Source organism: Empidonax traillii, unplaced genomic scaffold (assembly GCF_003031625.1).
Source record: "Empidonax traillii isolate 1590-97213 ecotype Southwest subspecies unplaced genomic scaffold, ASM303162v1 scaffold144:size1428860, whole genome shotgun sequence".
NCBI classification, from domain to species: domain Eukaryota; kingdom Metazoa; phylum Chordata; class Aves; order Passeriformes; family Tyrannidae; genus Empidonax; species Empidonax traillii.
Genome location: NW_020955337.1, coordinates 371301 through 392142, shown reverse-complemented (window position 1 = coordinate 392142; position 20842 = coordinate 371301). Strand labels below are relative to the sequence as shown.

Below are 20842 nucleotides of genomic sequence, written 5' to 3'. Positions count from 1 at the left end.
TGTGCAGGTCCTTGCCTGTGCTGATTTTACAGATGTTACAGTACACAGGTGAGGGCTTGGGCTTTGTAGAGAGGCACTTGCCTCTCTAGGTTGCATTAGTTCCTGTAAGTCTTTGCATTAGTTTTTTGCTGAATACCCTGAAGTCTGCCAAGGCCACAGAGAAAGCATCTTTGTCCAGAAGGCTGTCGTGGGGCCTACAATGAAATCTGGCCCCACAGTGAAGAATTTGCTTCTGAAAAAGATGAAACATCCTATTAATGCTTTTGTGGGCAGGCATTGCCACCAGACAGACCATAACATAAAATATTGTTAGAGTGCTTGTGGAGTATTCAAGAACAGAATTAGGGGGAATTGGGGACAGGATGAGGGGAGCAGGACAAAAATTATCCAGAGCCCAGATGTGATTTAAAATAAAACACACTGACTCTCTTGGATCAGACTGAAGGACTGTTTTAAGCGTATCCGACGTTGCACCAGCTGTGTGTGTCAAAAGCAAAGGTAACAGGCTCAGGAGGTATGTGGTGTTAAATATAGTAACCAACAGTGTTGAAAGGGTTTGGTTTGGTTTGATAAAATTGTTGTCTGTTGTATTTTTAAAGGAACTGGATCTTACAAATCCCAAAACGTTCAGAAACCTGGCGAAGCCCATGGGAGCTCAAACAGAAGACAGGTTAGCCCAGTACAAGAAGCGATACAAAGACTGGGAGGATCCCAATGGTAAGTACTGATCCATCCTTCAGGAAGAGCAGAGGGACGTGTGCCTGTCACGTCATGGGAGAGACTCGAGGATTTTTACATTATGGGCCAAGAGGTCTGAATATGGATGTGCAGAACTCTACTGTGTTTTTTAGTGACTTTCCAACAAACACTGAGTTAGAGCAAAGGGGTGTTGGTTTTCTTGCTGTTTGTTTTAAATACAAATGACAGGTTTTGTTTATATGTAAAAACAAAGACAAAACAGGTGCACACTTAGAGGAGTTTAAAATTGTCCAAAGACTGTAATGGGCAGACACATGAAGCACAACCAGCTCTGTCTGGTAATACAATTTGAGTGCTGCTTCATGAACATAAGTACTACAAAGAATTAGAATACTTCTGCATTAGCAGTATTGTACCTTTTTCATTTCTAATCTTAATGCATGTGTTTTGGCTAAAAAAACAGCAGTTATTTCTCTAGAAAAACTCAGAATGAGATGCAATTAAACTACATATTCATGATTTTAGAGCTTCCTTATGTATTGAAAAAGACCTTTCGTTTGGCAAAGAAACGCTTACGTGTTTTTATCGAAGACAGAGGCCTGTTTAACTACTGCAGTGCTGTTCTATATCAAACACAACAGTAGGTGGCAGAGGCATTCATTTCTAGAAATGTTTCAGTATTTTCTAAGTGTGTTTATAAAGACTTTTCACCAGGAAATTAAGAAAGTGAAAACTGTACAAAACATGTAGGCAACAATTCTGATATGTATTTCTGCCTAAGGCTTTAATTCCACAGTAACCAATAAGTCTAAAAGTAAAAAAAAAAATTACTTTTTTTAATAAGTTTCTTCTACAGAAATCTCCATAGCTGCATTGCAGCAGTTCAGTTAGTTAAAATAAAAAATGACTAACCATTCAGTATTGCTTTGCAGAGGCCCACTGAATTAGGGCTACTGGACTGTGACCAAAACTCAAGGAATGACCTTGACAAAATATAAAGCTTTCGGATTTCTGAGAATGAAAATTACAGATTCCAATTTTATGTGTGTTGACGGCTCACAGTGTAATTAAAACACAGTATTTTTTTTTCCAGTTAGTACTGGATCTGTCACCTAATTGCTTTATTTGTTCTATATTTTTGATGTTTAATCTGCAGGGGAAACCCCAGCTTATCACTATGGGACCCACTATTCATCAGCCATGATAGTGGCTTCCTACCTGGTCCGGATGGAGCCTTTCACTCAGATTTTCTTACGGTTACAGGTAAAAATTACATCACTTCATATTTCTTGCCTGGTGTGTATTTCAGACATAACTGAAAAATACGATCAGTCAGCTTTGTTTTCATCAAAAATTGTGGAAGAAATACATTTTGGCAGAGTTGTTACTGCCTGGCAGTTTTCTGATGTGTCTTTTAAAAAGATGTCATGAATTACACTTTTTTTTTCCTTATAGTTTGAACATTTTTCTAAATGTATGCAGAACAAAATATCACCAGACAAAAAACAAAGCAAGTTTTGTTGTGAAAAATTCTTTGCTGCCCATGCTTTATTTTAATGTTGCTGAAAGAATCATATGCCAGTTGTCTAGTTCTGTGCTGCAGGTGTTGAAAGATGTTTATTTTAAACCAGTATGTTTATCCAAAGAAACATTTTAATACTGAGTGTTAAAATAAACAAAAGCTTGCAGATCCTGGAATTGTTTGCCAGTTTGATGGGTAATGCGATTTGTAATATTACATATCAACATTACATATTTTCCTAGACAGAAGCCATCAGGCAAAAAAGATTTGTGTTTCTCTGGAAGAGACTGAAGTCAGACTAGATATCTCTTTTCCTAAAGTTCTGTCTATCTGTATCTCAGTGCTCTACGTTCACTATTAACGTGTACCAAAAAGTAATACAGCTGATCAAATCCACTGTGTTAGAGGAAGAAACATGCAACGTTCTCGCGTCTTTATGAGGCAGAGGATGCTCTAATTTGCCTTCTTGGTAAAGCCAGCTGTGCTGGGATAACTCTGATGCTGGTGTGCCTCTGTTTCTGTCCCCCAGGGTGGTCACTTCGACCTGGCTGACCGAATGTTCCACAGCGTGCGGGAGGCCTGGTACTCAGCGTCGAAGCACAACATGGCAGACGTGAAGGAGCTCATCCCAGAGTTCTTCTACCTCCCCGAGTTCCTGCTGAATTCCAACAATTTTGACCTAGGTAGGCTATAAGAGCTGGATAGCATCTCTACGGGTGGGAGAACAGTGCCAGGTAGTCCAACAAGAGAGAAAAGTGTCTCGTGATACAGGTGGAACTGAAAGGTGACTTGCACATTCTGACATGAAAGGAAAATCAGGAGTACTTATGGCATTTCCTGATACTGTATGTTTACTCAGTATTGTATTTGAAAGTCTGAATGATTCACAACTCATCGTTTCACTGACAAAAATGTAGCAGTTATTCTTTCCACTGTGATACCTCAGATTTATCACTTAAGATATTTTCTCAAGCAATGAGTGTTCATTTTAAGCAGTTCATACAAAGTTTGTTTTGAGAATTGCTGAACAAGTCTCTGAAATACCCAGAAAGGATTTTTGTTTGAAGTGGTGTGTTTTAGTCGATTTGGGGGGGCAAGAGGGAGGGTGTTTCCCATTCAAAATGCACAGATAATCATATTATAGTTGGAGTTTCTCTGCTTTGCATTTTTCTTCATGTAACTTGCTACTCCATGATGGCGTTCACCATCTTTGTGTGCTTACTTTTTAAGCTTTGCAAAATCTACAGTCTTTGCTTCTAGAACTTTGTTTTAAAGTATTCCTAATGGTTTTATTGAAATGCCACAGCTTTTCTGACAGTGATATTCAACAGGAGTCAAATTTCATACCTGTTGTCTGTAGGACATGCATGTTACTCAGGGTTTTTTGTCACTCTTAACAGTGGCATTAAGCTCTTACATTCTGAGCTCTGTGCTGTGAATCTAACAAGTGGCAGAATATAACTAAAGTCTTACCAAATGCATTTTTGGTAATCACAACATGCCCCTATTTAATGTTCAGAGTGGGAATGGAGCTGTCCAGGACAAGATGAGTGTGTTGTGCCCAGACCATGCCCAGGGGAATCACTTACATCCTTGGACATGGAGCTTGGGGGGATACTAGTTATCTCCTCACTGTTAGGAAATAAATATTTAGCCTGTCCTCCTGTGATGTGTAGCCATTCTGATGGGTAGAACAATAATTCCATTACATGGTACAGAATGTTAGTATTGTGATGCTACACCAAGACCTCTCAGTACAGTTTGCTGTTACGCTGTCTCATACTGGGCTTTTTCTTCAAAACACACTCATTTGACATGTAATTCCTATATACATGCTAAACAGATGCCAAATACAGGTTATTGCCCTCTCTTAAATTGGGACCAGGACATTTATTCCAGTTTTCCTCCCAGAACGAGAACAATGGAGTAAAAAAGAGATAAGAAAATGAACCTTGCTGTGCTGATTCCTCTGGGTGCAAAATGGGCGGCTGCTATGGTAGCAGTTCCCAAGTAGCAGGGTTGGCTGCTCGGGTGTGAGCTAAACTGGCACAACAAGGTTCTAGCTGTGCAGTGATCACAGAGGGCTGTTTTACTGGCTGGTGTTTGCATTAACTTGAATGCATGGCAGTGGGTGTTTCCCAGGACAGAAAGAGATAAGCAGAAATTTTGTGTAAATAGAAAAATAGACAAAATAATCATGTTCCAAAAGCACTTAACAGAGGAACATAAATGTTTTGAGTTCAGACTGTACATTCCAGCGTTGTGAAGACTGAGGATGTGTAACCGAATCAAGAGCACTGGCTAGAAGAGTAATGTTGGTTTTGAAGACCATATGCTGAATCACTTCTTCAGAAAACTTAGCAGGGAATATTTGAATTCTTCCTTCTGCAAGCAATCGTGCATGAACGACCAAGGCAGAATTTTTCATGTTTTATTGCTTGACATTTAAAAACAACATAGTATTTTAAAGAAAAGACTGAAATGGCTTCCTTTGTGAAGGGAAGGTGTTAGAATTTGAATTTTTTTTCATAATATTTTTTCACCTTTGCTGTTGCAGTGTGTTTCAGTGCTTCTCTCCAAACTTTTTTCTTATTTTTGTTTTTTTTTATTAGGTTGCAAACAAAATGGCACTAAACTCGGTGATGTAATACTCCCTCCGTGGGCAAAAGGAGATCCTCGTGAATTTATCAGAGTTCATCGGGAGGTAATTTGCACTTTAGTAGTGACAATAGAAAGCCTCAGCTGGGACTTTCCACTGCCTATTAATCCAAGCTCAGTTTGTGTGGTCGCAGTTAGCAGCCAGTTTGTGAGTTTAGGGTTGATGGCTGATTGTTGTCAAGGTCTGTAGACCCAGCGTTTGTTGAGACAAGACTTGCTTCAGTGAAAAGCTGTATCAGAACTTAACAAAAAAGTGTCTGAATATGTTCTGCATTTTTCTTTGTGGCAGGTGCAGTAAGCTCAACCAATGACCAGTCTGTCTAGTTTTAATGTGTGCCCTTTGAATTTCAGGCTCTGGAATGTGACTTTGTGAGCGCACACCTGCATGAGTGGATTGACTTGATCTTTGGCTATAAACAGCAAGGTCCTGCTGCAGTGGAAGCTGTAAATGTCTTTCACCATCTCTTCTATGAGGGACAAGTGGACATATATAACATCAATGACCCATTAAAAGAGACAGCTACCATAGGATTCATTAATAACTTTGGACAGATACCAAAGCAGGTATACCCTTTTTATAACTTTATTTTGCAGTTAACACTTAAATTGACATATATCAATATGGAGCAAGAAGATGTTTTAGGGGTAAAACTTGTTCTTCCAGTGATATGAAATCATTTACATTTCTGTCATACATGATGCAATGATTAACTTTGGGCTTTCCCTGTGAGATTAGAAATGTCTTTTTTTCCCCTTTACATCCTTAAAATAAAAGGGAAAATGCATTATGGCTCAACTCTAAAAATCAGTATCAAAAAAAAAAAATAAAAGTATGTTCCTGCTGCAAAGTCAGAGTGGAGGAGTGAAAGTGTAATTTCAAAGTAAAGCCTAGTATTTAGGTATTTCAGGTTATCCTGTAATAAAATAATTTCTATAATAACTATGCTTCCCTTTTTTACACTAGTCTCTTGGTGTCAGGCAGGAATTGGCCACATCTTTTATTTGAAGAATATGTTGCAAAAAAAATTAAGACTTTAAATTAGGATGATAGGACTCTTGTAGGACAGCTGTAGTTTAGATAGACACATTTTAAAACTTTAATGTTTTTGTTCTCCTTAGGAGATTAAATTATTAAATGTAATATTAAGTTTAAAGTTTTACTTTGTGAGGGTTTAGGTTTGGGGAGATTGAGTGGTTTTTTTGGTTTTGTGGGTTTTTTGTTTGTTTGAGGGGTTTTGGGTTTTTTTTGTTTGGGGATTTTTGTTTGGCTTTTTGTTTGTTAATGTTTGTGGGTTTTGTTTGGATTTTTTAATTGGATATTTCTTTAAAGTCTTTGTACTATCCAGTGACATTTTCAAATGTCACTGATGAATTTTTCCAATCCCAGATCTGGTGGAAACCACAGGTACCTTCAGTAATTTACTGGGAACCCAACCCAGTGTTGGAAACTTTAGACTTAGCTCTCAGCACTTAATGTTTCAGGACAGCCACGGGACATTTCCTGTGGCAACCTGCTGACAGCTGTCTGTCTTTCACAGCTCGGAAGGAAGGCTAAGAACTGTTCATCTGTCCTCTGTGGCTTTTCTCCTTTTCCTTCCGTACTCGCTCTCAATAATCTAATTATGTAGTGGCTGCAGAGTTTTCTCCTCTTACATGATAACCAATCAGTGGGTTGTGATGATAATCAGACATGGCCCAGCTAAAACCAGATGAACAGATAAGGGAAGGGCAGGGCAGTGGAAGAGCTTTGCAGCTGAGTCCAAAGGTCTGCTTGAATCCTGCGATGCCTGTTAGATATAAATTTGGTGAGATCTCCCAGCAACTGCATGAGGAAATAAACTGCAGGAAACTCAGAACTTCCTTAAGTCATTATTGGTGGTGAGTGCTCTTGGAGCACACTTTTATGTGACGTTTGAGTTTTTCCTGTTACCCTGTGACTTTCCACGGAGGATCCAGGGCAGGCTGTCTCAGTGACATGGCTGATATGCCCTTTTTCACTTCTTTGCTGCACAGAGACGTAGCATGGGGACTACATCTTCTTTATCTCATCTCTTACATTAGTAATGATGCACCTTGTAGTTTGGTTTTCTGTTTTAAAAGTCTGTGATGCAAAACACTGCAGAGCTGATGCTGTGTGTGGAAGAGGGCTCTCACAGACTCTGCAATGGGCCCAAGGTGCTACAGCCTGAGGGGGCAGAGCAAAATGAATAAGCAAGAGGAACAGTCATTGAAAGGAGGAGTTGGGATTTTTTTGTTGCTGGAATTGGAGAGGTTTGAGATCAGTTGTCCATGTGAAACACTGTACGATGGACCTTCTCTCTGTCTTTCCATAGCCCATTGTACATATTGTACAATGTGTATGTAAAAATATGTACAAATTGTATCACATATTGTAACACATAGCATTTACCACCTAAGATGTTTATTATTAATTTATCAAGTGATAAACCTTAGTGTGTGTCACTGATGATCACGGCTCATTGGAAGCACCGATTGCCTTGTTTAACACTGGAATGGTCACTGAAGTGATAAAATGGACATTCAGTCCCTTATAATGAAAAGCTATGCAGAAGATAATCAGGGACTAAGATGCCTTTCTTGTGCATGATTGTCATATGGAGTCCCGTTCCATGCCCACCCATGCTGTTACTCTGTTCTTTGGTAGCCTTGCCACCTCCAAAAAAGTGAGCTTCTGTTTGTGGGACAAAGCCAAAACTTAGCTTTCAGTTTACCATGGGTTAGAATTTCTTACCGTCTTATGCATCTGCTTTGGGGTTTTTGCTTGCTTTACTTCAGTTGCTTTTGCAGCTGGAGGTAGCTTAAAAAAAAATGTTGCTCCTTGTAGGATTTTGTATTGTTCGTGGAAAATGGTCACCAGAAGTTATTAATGAATACTGAGAGCAGTTAAGTAATGTTTGCTCACCTGCATAATTTTTTTGTAGGTAAATTAGGCTCGTTGATGATGTTTTTTAAACTTGTGCCCTTGTAAACCTGTAATTTTTGATGATAATTAGTTTCTTGATGAATTTCAGCTCTTCAAAAAACCACACCCACCAAAGCGTGTTAGAAGCCGACTGAATGGAGAGGCTGTGGGAACCTCTGTGCCTCCTGGTTCCACAGGTGACAAGATTTTCTTCCATCATTTGGACAACCTGCGGCCATCTCTTGCTCCAGTGAAAGGTAAATTGTAAAGCCACAGTAATTATTCCTGTTTCATCACCCAAGCATTCAGAGTTTCAGCAAGATAGTTCTTTTCCATCTTTTGGTTAGTTCTGATAATTGTACTGCCTGTAGTGAGAAGGACAAATTTAAAATACCCTAATGATGTAAGATTATGTTCTTGGCTGCCTAAAGTATACTTGGGAAACACCAAATCTCTACCAGTTTAATATAATTTAGTTTAAATAGAGGGATAAAATGGGACCCAACCACCTCTTTATAGAGTTTTGGTTTAACAAACAGCATTCAGGGCATGTTGCTTCTGGGCCTGCAATAGCCTCGATTTTTGTGATTTTCATAGCAAAAGGATTCTTTGTTGCAGTGCCAAGAAACACTGAGAAGTATTGGCAGGAAAGGGTGGTATTGGGTAGCTGCACGGAAACAAAAGGTGGCTTTTGACTTCATTTTTGACATTATGCTGAGCAAAAGTTAATTGTCTGTGAGACAGGTAAATGCTATACAGTGATTTCTTTCCTAGCTGAGTAAGTGACTGTGCCTGCCTACTGTAAAGAGAGAGGACATACTATCACACAGGGCATAGTAAGGCTTTAGTGTAGACTCTTAAATCAGGAAATTAGAAAGGACTAATCTATATTTGCAAGGCTTGGGGAAAAAAAAATAGGACACTACAAAGTGTAGTCAGGAAAGCAGCTAGTGGGAATGCTTGTCCAAGATGTTGGAATCAATACCGAAAACTTATTTTTATTTGTGCCAAAAATGTTGCAATCACTTTTAATGACCACAGGCATCTTGTCTGAGGAACACCTTGTGCAGCCTCACAGGTGGGATCAGAGTTGTCTGTGACCCTCAGGGTATTCTTGCCACTGCTGATGGTGCTTAGCTCTGCATTTGTTAGGAATGGAGCAAAAGTTGCCATCACTGCAGCTGAAACAAGGATTTGTATAAACAGCCACTACAGAGGCCTTGCTTTTGCAGAGCAGCAGGTACTTAATGGGATCAGATGGTATTTATCTCTCCCAGCAATAAAACATAACCCCATCTTCTTTTTTAGAGCTCAAGGAGCCTGTGGGACAGATCGTGTGCACTGATAAAGGCATTCTGGCAGTAGAACAGAATAAGGTTCTCATCCCACCTACGTGGAATAAAACCTTTGCTTGGGGCTATGCAGACCTCAGCTGCAGACTGGGTACCTATGAGTCAGACAAGGTTGGTAATCTGTAATCTGTTTCAGTGCTGAATGTGCCAAAGCAATTAGTACTCAATAGTGAAAAAAAATCTAACAATGGAAAATTCTTTCACATGTGAATTAAATAAATTTGGTTTTATTCTCCCTATCTAGTTTTCTTCATATGAGTGCTGGCAGAATAATAATAGTAATTTTTTTTGCCAGATCTGCAAAACATGAATGAATTAAATCTATGCAATTAAAGCTCATCTCATATTATCTCAGGAGGGGTCTTATGGCAGAGGCTGGAATTGCTTCTGTTTGAGAAAAAACTGCATAAGTAGTAGCAGTGATAGCTTAGTGACTTAATGAATGCAAGGCGGCAGAATTTTATTTTCTATCCTACCAAATACTAGTCCTGCAAGTAATTCTTCTTTATTTTCTTTATTTTTAGGCAGTGATTGTTTATGAATGTTTGTCAGAATGGGGTCAGATACTGTGTGCCATTTGCCCCAACCCCAAACTTGTTATCACTGGAGGAACAAGCACAGCTGTGTGTGTGTGGGAAATGGGTGTCTCCAAAGAAAAAGCTAAAGCTCTCACACTGAAACAGGTAAAATATAGTAAAAATTACTTTTATTTAAATTAATGTTACTAGATCAAAGTAATTATTTCTCCCTTAGTAACCTTTGAAGCCATGAGTCCAGCAGATCTTTGGAGAAGGGAGTAGTTGTACTGATCTGCATAGAAAGTGGGCAAAATCCATCTTTAAAATTGCATCATATTTAAGGGTAGTGGAAAACCAGCAGCTTTTGATAGTGGTGTTAACAAAATTATACAGGTGTGTTTTGTGAAATGATCTGCTTTATTGTAGTGTTATGTGTAACCCCCCATCTAAAAACTGTGTCAGGAAGGACAGTGAAGGGAGGCTGCCTTTCCTTTTTTTAAATTTTTTTAATTACTTTTTCTTTAAAAATATATATGTTTAAATTACATTTCTGTGCAAAACTTTTGTCTTTCTGGCAGTAATGTTTATGGAGCAGAGTATACTTCTTTAGTATCACCTTAAATTTTTTCTTGCTTTATTAATTTAAAACAGCAACTTTTAATGTAAAGAAGCAGCCATGCTTTAAAGTCAGTTGCAGATAAGTACAGAGTAAGTTTTTTGTGTTTACTAAGAAAAAACAAACACAAAATAACAAAAAGCAACCCCAAAAAAAAAAAAAAAAAAAACACACCAAACCCCAACTAAATCAAAATATTCTAGCAGCTGTGTGTAATTATTATAGGTAGTATCTTCTCTTAAACATCAAAAGACGTTTATAAAGGAGCCATCAGCTTCTGTTTTCAGAATGTAATTTCAAGTGCAGCCTGGAATACATTCTGACCCTATAAACAGGCCATTGTTGCAGAATCAGTTTTTTTCAGGGGAAGGATCTATGCCATTAGACTCTTGAAATTTTGTTTTGACAAAGTACTTTTTAAATGCAAAAAAATTATTAATCTATCATTTTCAATCATGAAAATAGTTATCAACTGAATGCTTGTAAGGCAGCTGCATCTTCTGGTAGAATATTCATGTTACATTATCTGAATCTTCCAGATAAGAGGCTTTAATGTGCAATTTTTGTGCACTCTCCTGATTTCAGCTGGTTCCTTCTGACTTGTGTTTTGCAGGCATTGCTGGGTCATACTGACACTGTCACGTGCTTAACTGCATCACTGGCTTATCACATAATTGTGAGTGGATCACGGGATCGCACCTGCATCATCTGGGATTTGAATAAACTCTCCTTTCTAACACAGCTTCGAGGTCACAGGGCTCCAGTTTCAGCTCTCTGTATAAATGAATTAACGGTAAGAACCAAATGCCACTCGCTCAGTGCCATTCCCTGTGGGAACAGTAGCAAGAGTCGGAAATCATTAAACCAAAAGCTCTTCTGTTAGTTTGGCAAAACTCATATAAATCACCTGAAAACCTAATTAGCTGTTTTAGGGAATAATTTGTGTCTTCTGTCCAGAGTCACACTTGGATTCATTCCATGCAGCGTAGCTTGAGCTCAGGAGAGGTTATTAACAGTGCTGGAAGCAGTACAGCTAGTGTGACATTCAGAGTGGGTTGTCAGGCCTGCCACAGGAGCTAAGGAAAGGTTTTGATATGTGACCTTGGCTGAGTTCTCTTAAGCTTAACTTAAAGGAAGCAGAAGATACCTTGGGTGAAGCTGCAGTGTGAGTTGTAGTGGAAATGGACATATCCTAAAAGCTTGTGATGGTGGTCCTATGAGTTATCCAGCTTCCATGCATGGTCAGCAGGGTTGGATGGGCCCTGTTGCAACTGGAGCAGATGTAGTGGTTGAAAGCAAGATAAAATGGGGCTGCACAGAGGGGGTAGCAAGAGGCACAGTTTATTAGCAGTTAGTGGTCTGGCTGTAGTGTTGACAGTGCTTTAGACTGCAGCTCCTATTTCCTCTGCACCAGTTTGGACTGTTCCCAATGAGGAAGCAAATGCAATTTAAGGTGATACATGTCTGAAAAAGAGAAGTGTCAACGTGAGCAGAGTCTTTGGAAACTGAGAACGGAAAATACTGAAAATGTGCTGTTGGATTGTTATGCTATGAATAGCGGAGGAATTGGTCAACTCATTGTACCCTGTCAATACAACAAATAGGTTGCTAGTAAATCTAGTTTTATAGGTATAATTAAAAAAAAAATGCATATAATCCCAAAGGTTCCTTCAGGTGGCCAAACTCAATTTGACTAAAAACTTCTTGAAAAGTGCCAGCCTGAACTTGGCTTATGATTGAACCTGGCTTGTATTTTTGCTGAAGAACACCTGCAACTTATATTGTAATATGAAGGTGTTACTTGTCTTTGCAGGGAGATATTGTATCCTGTGCTGGCACTTACATCCACGTGTGGAGCATTAATGGCAGCCCAACTGCAAGTGTCAACACTTTCACTGGCCGAAGCCAGCAAATTATGTGCTGCTTTGTGTCAGAGATGAATGAGTGGGATACCCAGAACGTCATAGTAACGGGGCATTCGGACGGAGTTGTCCGGGTAAGTAACAGGAATTGCCGCTTGGAAAATTAATTTTACACCTTAGTAGTAACAGTATTTAGAGGAGCCGTGTCTGTCCAACACAGTGTCCTGACCAGTAATAAAAGCAGTCCTGCTGTACTTGGGTGTTTCACCTGAGCAGTTCTTTCTCCCCTTTGATGCACCCATTGGGATGTGGTAACTAGGGAATGGTCAGTACCGTACATCATCCTTCCTGCTCTGTTTTGATCACTTTTTGGTCACTAGCTTTCATGCCTGGAAGTTGCATTTTTTGCTCACCATCTTTGTTTTACACACCTTGAGACATTTCAATTTGTTGCCTAGAAGAGAAACGAGTCTAACCCAATTTTCGGTACTTAAACAGAGTCTGCTGGTGAGACGGCTCTGTGGAGTGGGTTCAGGCGTGAACGCAGATGTCCTTTTACAGTATCTAATCCCCAGAATCAGCGGGATGTGACCTGCCTCGCATGCTACCAGTGCAAATACACAGTTCTACTAACCTGTTTTAAATCTCTAAGTAGCTCAGAAGAAAGACAAGAGCTCAGTAAGTGCCACTTTGCCTATCCCTTGTCCCTCCAGTTCTGGCGGATGGAGTTCTTGCAAGTACCAGAAACACCAGCTCCGGAGCCTGTAGAGATGCTGGAAATGCCAGAGGATTGTCAGGAAGCACAAATAGGTATGTTTTGTATTTGCCTTTTATCTGATCTTCGCTATATATAGGTGAAATCCTGGAGTTACGCAGTGCAGAATGGATGATGGAGATTTTATCTTAAAAGACAGTAGGCATCCGGTGGGCACAATAAGTAGAGTATCTGAGTTTTGTTCACCTTGCCCAAGGTAGTTTCACTCACAGTTTTGCTGTGAGTAAGAAAAAGTGTTGCCCATCATAGCTTTTTTTCCTGAAGATGGAACTTTTCTCTGTGTGGTTGTTTCTGCTGTTGGTGAACCCAATAGGTGCTAGCATTGTCCAGAAGCTACATATTCTTTCAGTCTGAAATGGAATTGTAGCATAACAACAGAGTTAAAAAAATCTACTGATGGAACAGCATGCTGTTTAGGCAAGCAATGATATTATTTTCCCCTGTTGCAAGATTTTGGTCTGTGCTTGCTGATTGTTTCTGTTAGCCATCTCATTTTCTTCCTACTGTCTTCATATTAAAGATATGGTCTGGATCTGGATCTCATGATACTCCTTAGTAATCATTATATAAATGCAACTTTCTTTTTCTGTATCATTGGGAGTATAAATGTCTTTTGTAATTGCTTTTTTGGATTAGCAAATCTGCATCATATTTTTCAATCAGACAGTTTCAGCCTAGCTGACTGTGCTTGTTTAAGTTTTGCTGAAAGGTTGTGCCAACTTGAGCATTTTTGAAGGTTTCACTCGTTGTGTCTGTCACAGCCTATCTCAGATGGACTGTTGCAGGAAATATCTTCAGCTAAGGAGTGTTGTTTTCTGACAGACCAGTGCAAAAGAGATGAACAGTGGGATTCCTGGCAGGAGCTGAATCTCTGCAAAGGCTTTGAGATGCCTGCATGCCACTTTCCACTCTCCATGCAGTGGTGGTACCTGTTGGGTTGTGGGCAGTGCGGTGTCTGAACAGGGCAAAAGCTCAGGCCATGAGCAGCCTTGCTATCAACATCTCTCTTGTTGTGTGAATCCAGGGCAGGAAGCCCATGAAGAAGACAGCAGTGACTCCGAGGCAGATGATCCATGCATAGGCCAGGACACAAAACTGCAGGAGTGCCAGAGTCAACCAAGCAGCACCAGCCACAGACCCAGGTCATCATCCAGCAGAGCAGCAGCGGCGTGGTCAGCAGACAGCGGCTCTGATGACTCCAGGCGTTGGTCAGACCAGCTCAGCTTGGACGAGAAAGATGGTTTTATCTTTGTGAATTACTCTGAAGGACAAGCAAAAATACATCCCCATGCTCAGGTTAACCACCCACACCCCAGCTATGCTGAAGCACGGCACTACAGCAAGCTTAAACCAGGTAAGAGAAATCGGGCACACTGCTTGGTTTTTATTCCCCATTTAGTGTAATGTTATACAGTGTGGAAGACCCCTTAGGTTGGTTTGAGTCAGCTGTGCACCTTGTGCACCCTCCCAGCTTACTGCATGCCTCCAAACCCTTCACAAGGGATGGGCTACAAAGTGGGGAGAAAGAGAAAACCTTGACACGCTGCAAGAACTACTGAACAACAGGCAAAAAGAACTGGAATGTCATCAAAACTGTTGCAGTCACCCAAAACGCAGCATCATGTGACCTTATATGAAGAAAATAATTCACAGTTGGAAATCTAAGTCTTTACTTGAAAAATGCAATAAAATGGTTTAAATAATTAAAAAAAAAAAAAAAAAGCTTTCCCAGTCCTGTCAGGCTTTGGCACAGGGCTTAACTATGTCCCCATTCTCTGCAGCTTCCAAGTGGAGCCAGAGAATTTGGAGGCTTTGTTCATTGTTGTGTATCCTCTCCATGCATACATGCGTTGGAGAGCAGTTGAAAACTGTTTTCCCTGAGTGAAACTTGAGCCATAAAGAGTGATCTCTGGGGGGGACATCTTTTCTTTCTGCAGAGTCGCATGTAGAAGTATAGCATGGGAGGAGGGAACAAAAATGAGAACCAGCAAGTTTGCTTTATCCCTTCCTCCTTCCCACTCATTTCTAGGATACAGATGGGAGCGCCAGTTGGTGTTTAGAAGCAAACTAACTATGCACACGGCATTCGATCGCAAAGACAACGCACACCCAGCAGAAATCACTGCACTTGGCATCTCCAAGTGAGTAGCTCGCAAGCGATTGCTTAAAACGTTCTTGTGTGTTGTCAGCAGGAAGTGTCAGAATCACAGAATATTCTGAGTTAGAAGGGACCCACAAGGATCATTGAGTTCAGCTCTTAGGTGAATAACCCACACAGGCATCAAGTGGTACCAACCAGCCATTGCTCTTTGCACAATGCTGTTTTGTGACACTTCTGTTTGGGGCAGCCTTCTTCAAGAACAGAGATTAAAACACTGAAATAAGTAGACTTATTCAGCTGTATTACGTTGCAGAGAGCACTGTAGCTCCATTTCTCAGTCAGACCAGGACAATTGGTATGTTAGTTACTACGCAACAGTTTAACATGATACAGTCTCTGCCATGTAAAATCGACCATCAGTGCCTGTGTGTTACTGTGCCAGAGTTGTTGCAGGAGTGCTTTTACTTTTTTCTTGCAGGGATCACAGCAGGATTCTTATTGGGGATGGCCGGGGCAGGGTGTTCAGCTGGTCCGTAAGCGATCAGCCGGGTCGATCCGCAGCTGACCACTGGGTGAAGGACGAGGGGGGAGACAGCTGCTCGGGCTGCACCGTCAGGTTCTCACTCACTGAGAGGCGGCACCATTGCAGGAACTGTGGACAGCTCTTCTGCCAGAAGTAAGCCAGCCAGCAGTCTCCTCTGGGCTCTTTTCCATGCAGAATTTTAGGCTGGGTAAAGCTGCTGCATGCCATGGAACTCTGGTGAAAGATTGAGGTTTCCTTTACTGACTTAAATTGTGTGCAGCACTATAGGGATGCTGATTTAGGAGCCACTGGAAGAACATATGACATGTCTGTATGTGAGCTCCTCTTATCCACAAACTGAAGTGGAAATCTCCTTTCTGGCCCACTGGGTCAGGGATGGTGTTTCTAGTTTCATCTCTGTAGCTCTACTTTGAGTCTAAACTGGTGACAACAGCTGTGTTTAAGCTGTCACTCAGAGTCACTGCACTGATTCTGTGGTGATCATTTGAGTTAAATTCTGCTTCTGCCACCTTGCACTGCATTTTCATGTCAAGATAAGGTTGGACAGTTTTCTGGTGTTTGAAGTCATGATGATGATTTCCACAGCTGGATAGCAAACACATAGAAATGGAAGGGATTTGTGTTCAGCAATGCTTTGTCTTTTCTCTACAGGTGCAGCAGGTTCCAGTCGGAAATCAAACGGCTGAAGATTTCCTCTCCGGTCAGAGTGTGCCAGAACTGCTTCTACAACCTGCAGCACGAGCGGGGTTCAGAGGAAGGGCCCAGAAATTGATGGGGTCCTGGCAAACAGAGACCTCATCCAGCCCCGCTGTCACTCCAAGGACTAGTGAGAGTACTGTGCAGTGATGGGAAGGGATTAGAATATTGTCTGTTTACACTTAACGTTTATACTGCATTTTAAGCACTAAAAGTAAAAAGGGATCACTGAATTGGTTTGTGTTGACAGAAGGTAAACGAGGCTGACAGCAAAATGAAGTGAAAGCAAGGCCCAGGAAGACACGATTAGTAACCGCAAATCCAACAGAACTGTCAACCCCTAAACCTGTGTGACGTGGCTATGGAGAAAATCCTCACTTATCCTAAACACCCCTTCTTGTCTTGTTTTTGTAGAGCTAGTCATCTTAACTGGGGGGGGGAGGGGGAGGGGAAGGCTTTTTAGAAGATAGTTGTAAATCTGCCTTCTTCGCAAGCAACTGTGTATATTGTAAATAGGTATAACGGCCTTTTTATCTAAATATGAACTTAACTGCCTGTTACATGGGACTTCAGATTAACCACTGTACTTTGTGTGGCATCTTTATCTCATCTACCAATTTAAATACGAATGTTTAAAAAAAAAAAAACAAAAACAAAACAAACAAACCAGAAAACTCGAAGGCATTATGTGTATTTCTGTTACAAATCCAGTCTGTGCATGTTTGTTCTTTCAGTTGCCCACAGTATCTTAATTTAAGTGAGGCTATTCATAGAATTACATGGATTTTTTCAAAAAAAAAAAAACAAAAAACATTTTTGAGAATAGGAACTTGGAGTATTTTATTCTAGCTGTAAGATAACCAGGAACTAAATTGTACACTTGTGTTGCATTTTATACCAAACTATTTACCACCTCAGTGTTCATATTTAATAAGGCCTCTTTTATACATATGTCAGAGCTGCAGTTTTATTAATTACTTACCGTTCGTTAGCAGCTGATTCATGCAGTGCAAGAACCAGCTTTTACCTTCTTTAGTCAATAGCAATTGGCTTGCAGATAGGTACAGAATGAATTCCTTGTGCATAAAATTTAACCGCTGTTGTCCTGTAGCTTGTTTGCAAAAAAAAAAAAGAAACAAAAAACCCTTTTGGAACAATAGGCATTGCTTAAAAACAGGGTGATATTTAGTCATGTCAGAAATGCTTCTCGGAGCTCTCTTTGTCTTTCAGCACATGGCATCAACTTGAGGACAGCAGTAGATTTCCATTATGGTTTTTTAAGTTCCAATATGAATTTAATTGCAGTATTTTTTTACTACTATGTCATTTATTTTGCACTACATGTGGGATGAAGTAGAGACACTGATATCTGCTGGGATTGGAACACGTGCATTGGATATAGGCCCATGGACGTGGACTTAATTTCTGCATGAGGTCTTGCCAGTGGGTTTTTGGTTGGGGGAGGGCGGAGGGGGAGGGCAGCGGGCAGGCTGGTGTTTGGCTTGGTTTTGGTTTTTAACGTATGTATATATTTTGTAAATGGGTGACAGACTGATCTAGATCTAGATATATTCACAATGGATTCTTTTAAATAGCCATAAGGATATGGCCCAGACCAACAGAAGACAGGTGGCCTCGTGTTTGCTCTGTTAGTACTTCAGTGAGTGCCGTCACTCACAACTTCACTTGGAATGAATGAGTTGGGCAGACTCTGGCCCTGGGCTGGCAAATAATTAAAACCGTCGCTGGTACCGGAATCGCACCATCAAAAATGCCAGGCCCGTCTGTGCTGGCATGAGCTCCTTCCAAGAAGGTCCTTGGCACTGCGGGGGCATACCTGTCTTCTCTTGATTTGAACTTTTAGCGGTGAATAATTTGTTAATTCTGACCACTTACTATTTACCCTGGTATCACATGTTTATGCACTGAAGGTTAAATATGTATTTTGATACTTGTTTGTTTATTATGTATGTGCTGGTCTGTAAAATGAGATATATTCCTGTTTTGGTATGTATACTAGGTCCCCAAATGAACAGAAAGGCTTCTCTAGAGCCCTTGCACACTGTTGAGTAAATGCAGGTTTGTTGAGCTTAGCTGACTCAAATTTTGGATCCCAAAGAGTGATGGTCAAGTAGCCACACTGCATGGCTACCCTACAGATTTGACCCTAAAAACAGGAAAAGGTCCTTGGTAAGCATGTGCAGAGCACTGGAATTTCTGTGTTCAGCTGTTCTCTCTTAACGTTGCCTTCACCCTTCCCAAAATGATGCAAAACCAGCATAGTTCAGAAGACAGGCTAGTGGCCTTAACGTTTTCCATTTGAGCAAAAGGCTGTTCCAACAACTCCTAAATGCCTTTGAGTCTACAGAGCTTTTCCTCCCCTTGCCCCTCCAGATTTCAAATCAAACCCAAATTTAAGGAAGTCTTCTTTTCTGTGGGCTGGAACGTTTACAGCCACACCATTAAACCCTAATAAAAACAAGGTAACACTAAAAGCAAGCAGTTGGCATGTAGTGCTAATGCAGGCTCAGGGGGACAGCAGGCCATCGGGGCAGAGGTGGTCAACTGCGTCCAGCACGGGTGGTGTTGTACCCTTTTGATGTTTGGCAGTGTACTAAAAAAAAAAAAAAACCCCAACATTATTCTTTATGATTTCCGTGGTGTAGAGGTTAGTCCCAATTTACATTTTGCAAACAAACCAGCACAGCCCTCTGACCTGATTCTTCAGTTGCGCTGTTCCCAAAAAAAAAAACCCACGTTCTTTCTTGCTGGAGGTGGAGGGAAAAAACACACCTGCTCGTATTTCCTCTGGCAGCTGGTGCTGTGGGCAACTGTTGTGTTCACGTGGGAGTGGGGGATTTTTTTCCATTTCATTCGAGCTTCTAAGGCAAAGACTTGCTTTGTTTTCCATGTAAAAATCTGTTGAGCGAAAATATACTCATGTACACTAACATTAGTAGACTGTATTCTCTGCAAGTACCTCACATGTCTTCTCCTGCCTTGTTCTTTGTAGTAAACTTATCCATGTACTCTTAACATTCGTATGTAGTGTGCAACTGTAATGTCATGCTTTTGAGAGGGGGTTGGCTGCCTCCAGCCAACATTCATCAGTTCAATAGCAAAACACTTTAGATAAGTTATTTTGCACTTTCTTATGTATAAAATTGGTAGAAACTTATATTTGCTTTGTATCATTTAAAGACTCCTTTTGTTTCAGTAAATGAACTGTGTATAAAATACTTATGCAGTTAAAACTGTTTTTAGAAAGTATTTTTAATTTCAGCAAGTTTGGTTACTTGTTGCATGACTATTAACACAGCTGACTTTTTGTGTCAGTGCAATGTATATTTTTTTTCGTCCTGTTATTAACTTGTAAGCCCTAGTTAAATGGCCATTTATTTGTACAGCATCAGGAGTAAATTGAAGATAACTGGCTAAGACTGGAGTGTGGAATTTTGTACTATATTGCAGAATCCAATATCTGTTTTTTGTTGGTTACGTAAAAGGCCTGACGATTTACTATCTAGTGTGCAATCTGTGATATCTGAATGTTCATTGTATATTTGTCTCCAATGCAAAAAGGTAGAGTAACACAATTACAACAATACATGATTAAATGCAATAGTTCAGGTACTGAAGTATTTTTTTTTTCATTTCAAATAAATACCTGCTATTTACCACCAAAAAGCTGGTTTGCATTTGTTGGAAAGACGCAACATTTGCAGCTGAATAAACATTTTTAACATGGGAGTGGTAACTAATGAGTATCATGTTTCTGTATCATCACAAGGAGTAAATTTCTATTCCTTGTTGCAGTTTTGCTTTCTGAATGCGGGTATGGCCATCCATAATGATGCAGCATGAAATAATATGTCTTAGTTTATTCTTTTTTGCTTTTTGTCACTATAGAGTGTGAACTAAGAATTTGAAGATGTGTAGAAGAACAGGCTGTACCAATATATAGAAAGCAGACAGAATAACTATATGAGTCATGCTGGGATAAGGACAGTGGAAAAAAGGTGGTTGTATCAAAATCCAGTTTAAATTATCTTCCTCAAGGAGAGAATGATTTCTAGAGCAGAACTTGACCTTGTCTGGTGAGGAACAGCCTAAGATCCCCAAATGTTGAGTTCTTTTACTAATTCTTCTATCCATTTTTATACCCTTTTCTAAGCTGGTAATGTTAAAGAATGTGAGGTTTCATGTTGGCAGTTATTTATGTGCCAGCATTGGTGGCCACCAGTTCATCTCCAACTAAAATCTGGGCTTTGATGCGTCTGGGCCTGCCATGTTCCTTGGCTGATGGGCACCAGAACTGACAGTGCATTCTTGGAATTTGACAGCAAGTGATTTCTTTAGATGTAAAAGAAAAGGAACATCTACAGATGAACTTAACTGTCTGTGTGTACTGTGTTTCACATCAGCTCTTCCTGTGAACTCTTGTGGTTTTTTAGTAACACTTCAGTGTGCTCTTGAGCAGTAGTTATGGAAGCTGTTTTCATGGCCCTTCCTAAGCCATGTCTTGGTTATATAGGATTGGTAATGTCCCCTTTTCGTAGGTTCAAGGCGTTTCCAC

At 40.3% G+C, this 20842-nt stretch overlaps 1 protein-coding gene across 8 annotated transcripts in view; it reads left to right on the top strand.

Annotated features, from left to right (window-relative positions):
• WDFY3 (WD repeat and FYVE domain containing 3) overlaps positions 1 to 19953 on the top strand; it is a 173514-nt gene extending 153561 nt beyond the window's left edge. For 5 of the 8 annotated variants that reach the window (XM_027884428.1, XM_027884425.1, XM_027884423.1 and 2 more), the window contains 15 exons: positions 600 to 717; positions 1856 to 1962; positions 2751 to 2904; positions 4834 to 4925; positions 5231 to 5443; positions 7912 to 8059; positions 9111 to 9265; positions 9679 to 9837; positions 10902 to 11081; positions 12102 to 12284; positions 12864 to 12960; positions 13950 to 14279; positions 14955 to 15066; positions 15505 to 15702; positions 16222 to 16342. In XM_027884428.1, coding sequence (XP_027740229.1) covers positions 600 to 717; positions 1856 to 1962; positions 2751 to 2904; positions 4834 to 4925; positions 5231 to 5443; positions 7912 to 8059; positions 9111 to 9265; positions 9679 to 9837; positions 10902 to 11081; positions 12102 to 12284; positions 12864 to 12960; positions 13950 to 14279; positions 14955 to 15066; positions 15505 to 15702; positions 16222 to 16342 — 2367 coding nt within the window. Of the gene's footprint in view, positions 1 to 599; positions 718 to 1855; positions 1963 to 2750; positions 2905 to 4833; positions 4926 to 5230; positions 5444 to 7911; positions 8060 to 9110; positions 9266 to 9678; positions 9838 to 10901; positions 11082 to 12101; positions 12285 to 12863; positions 12961 to 13949; positions 14280 to 14954; positions 15067 to 15504; positions 15703 to 16221 lie in introns of all 8 variants that reach the window. The other 3 variants (XM_027884426.1, XM_027884424.1, XM_027884421.1) reach the window with 1 other exon arrangement.
• The last annotated feature ends 889 nt before the right edge of the window (positions 19954 to 20842 follow it).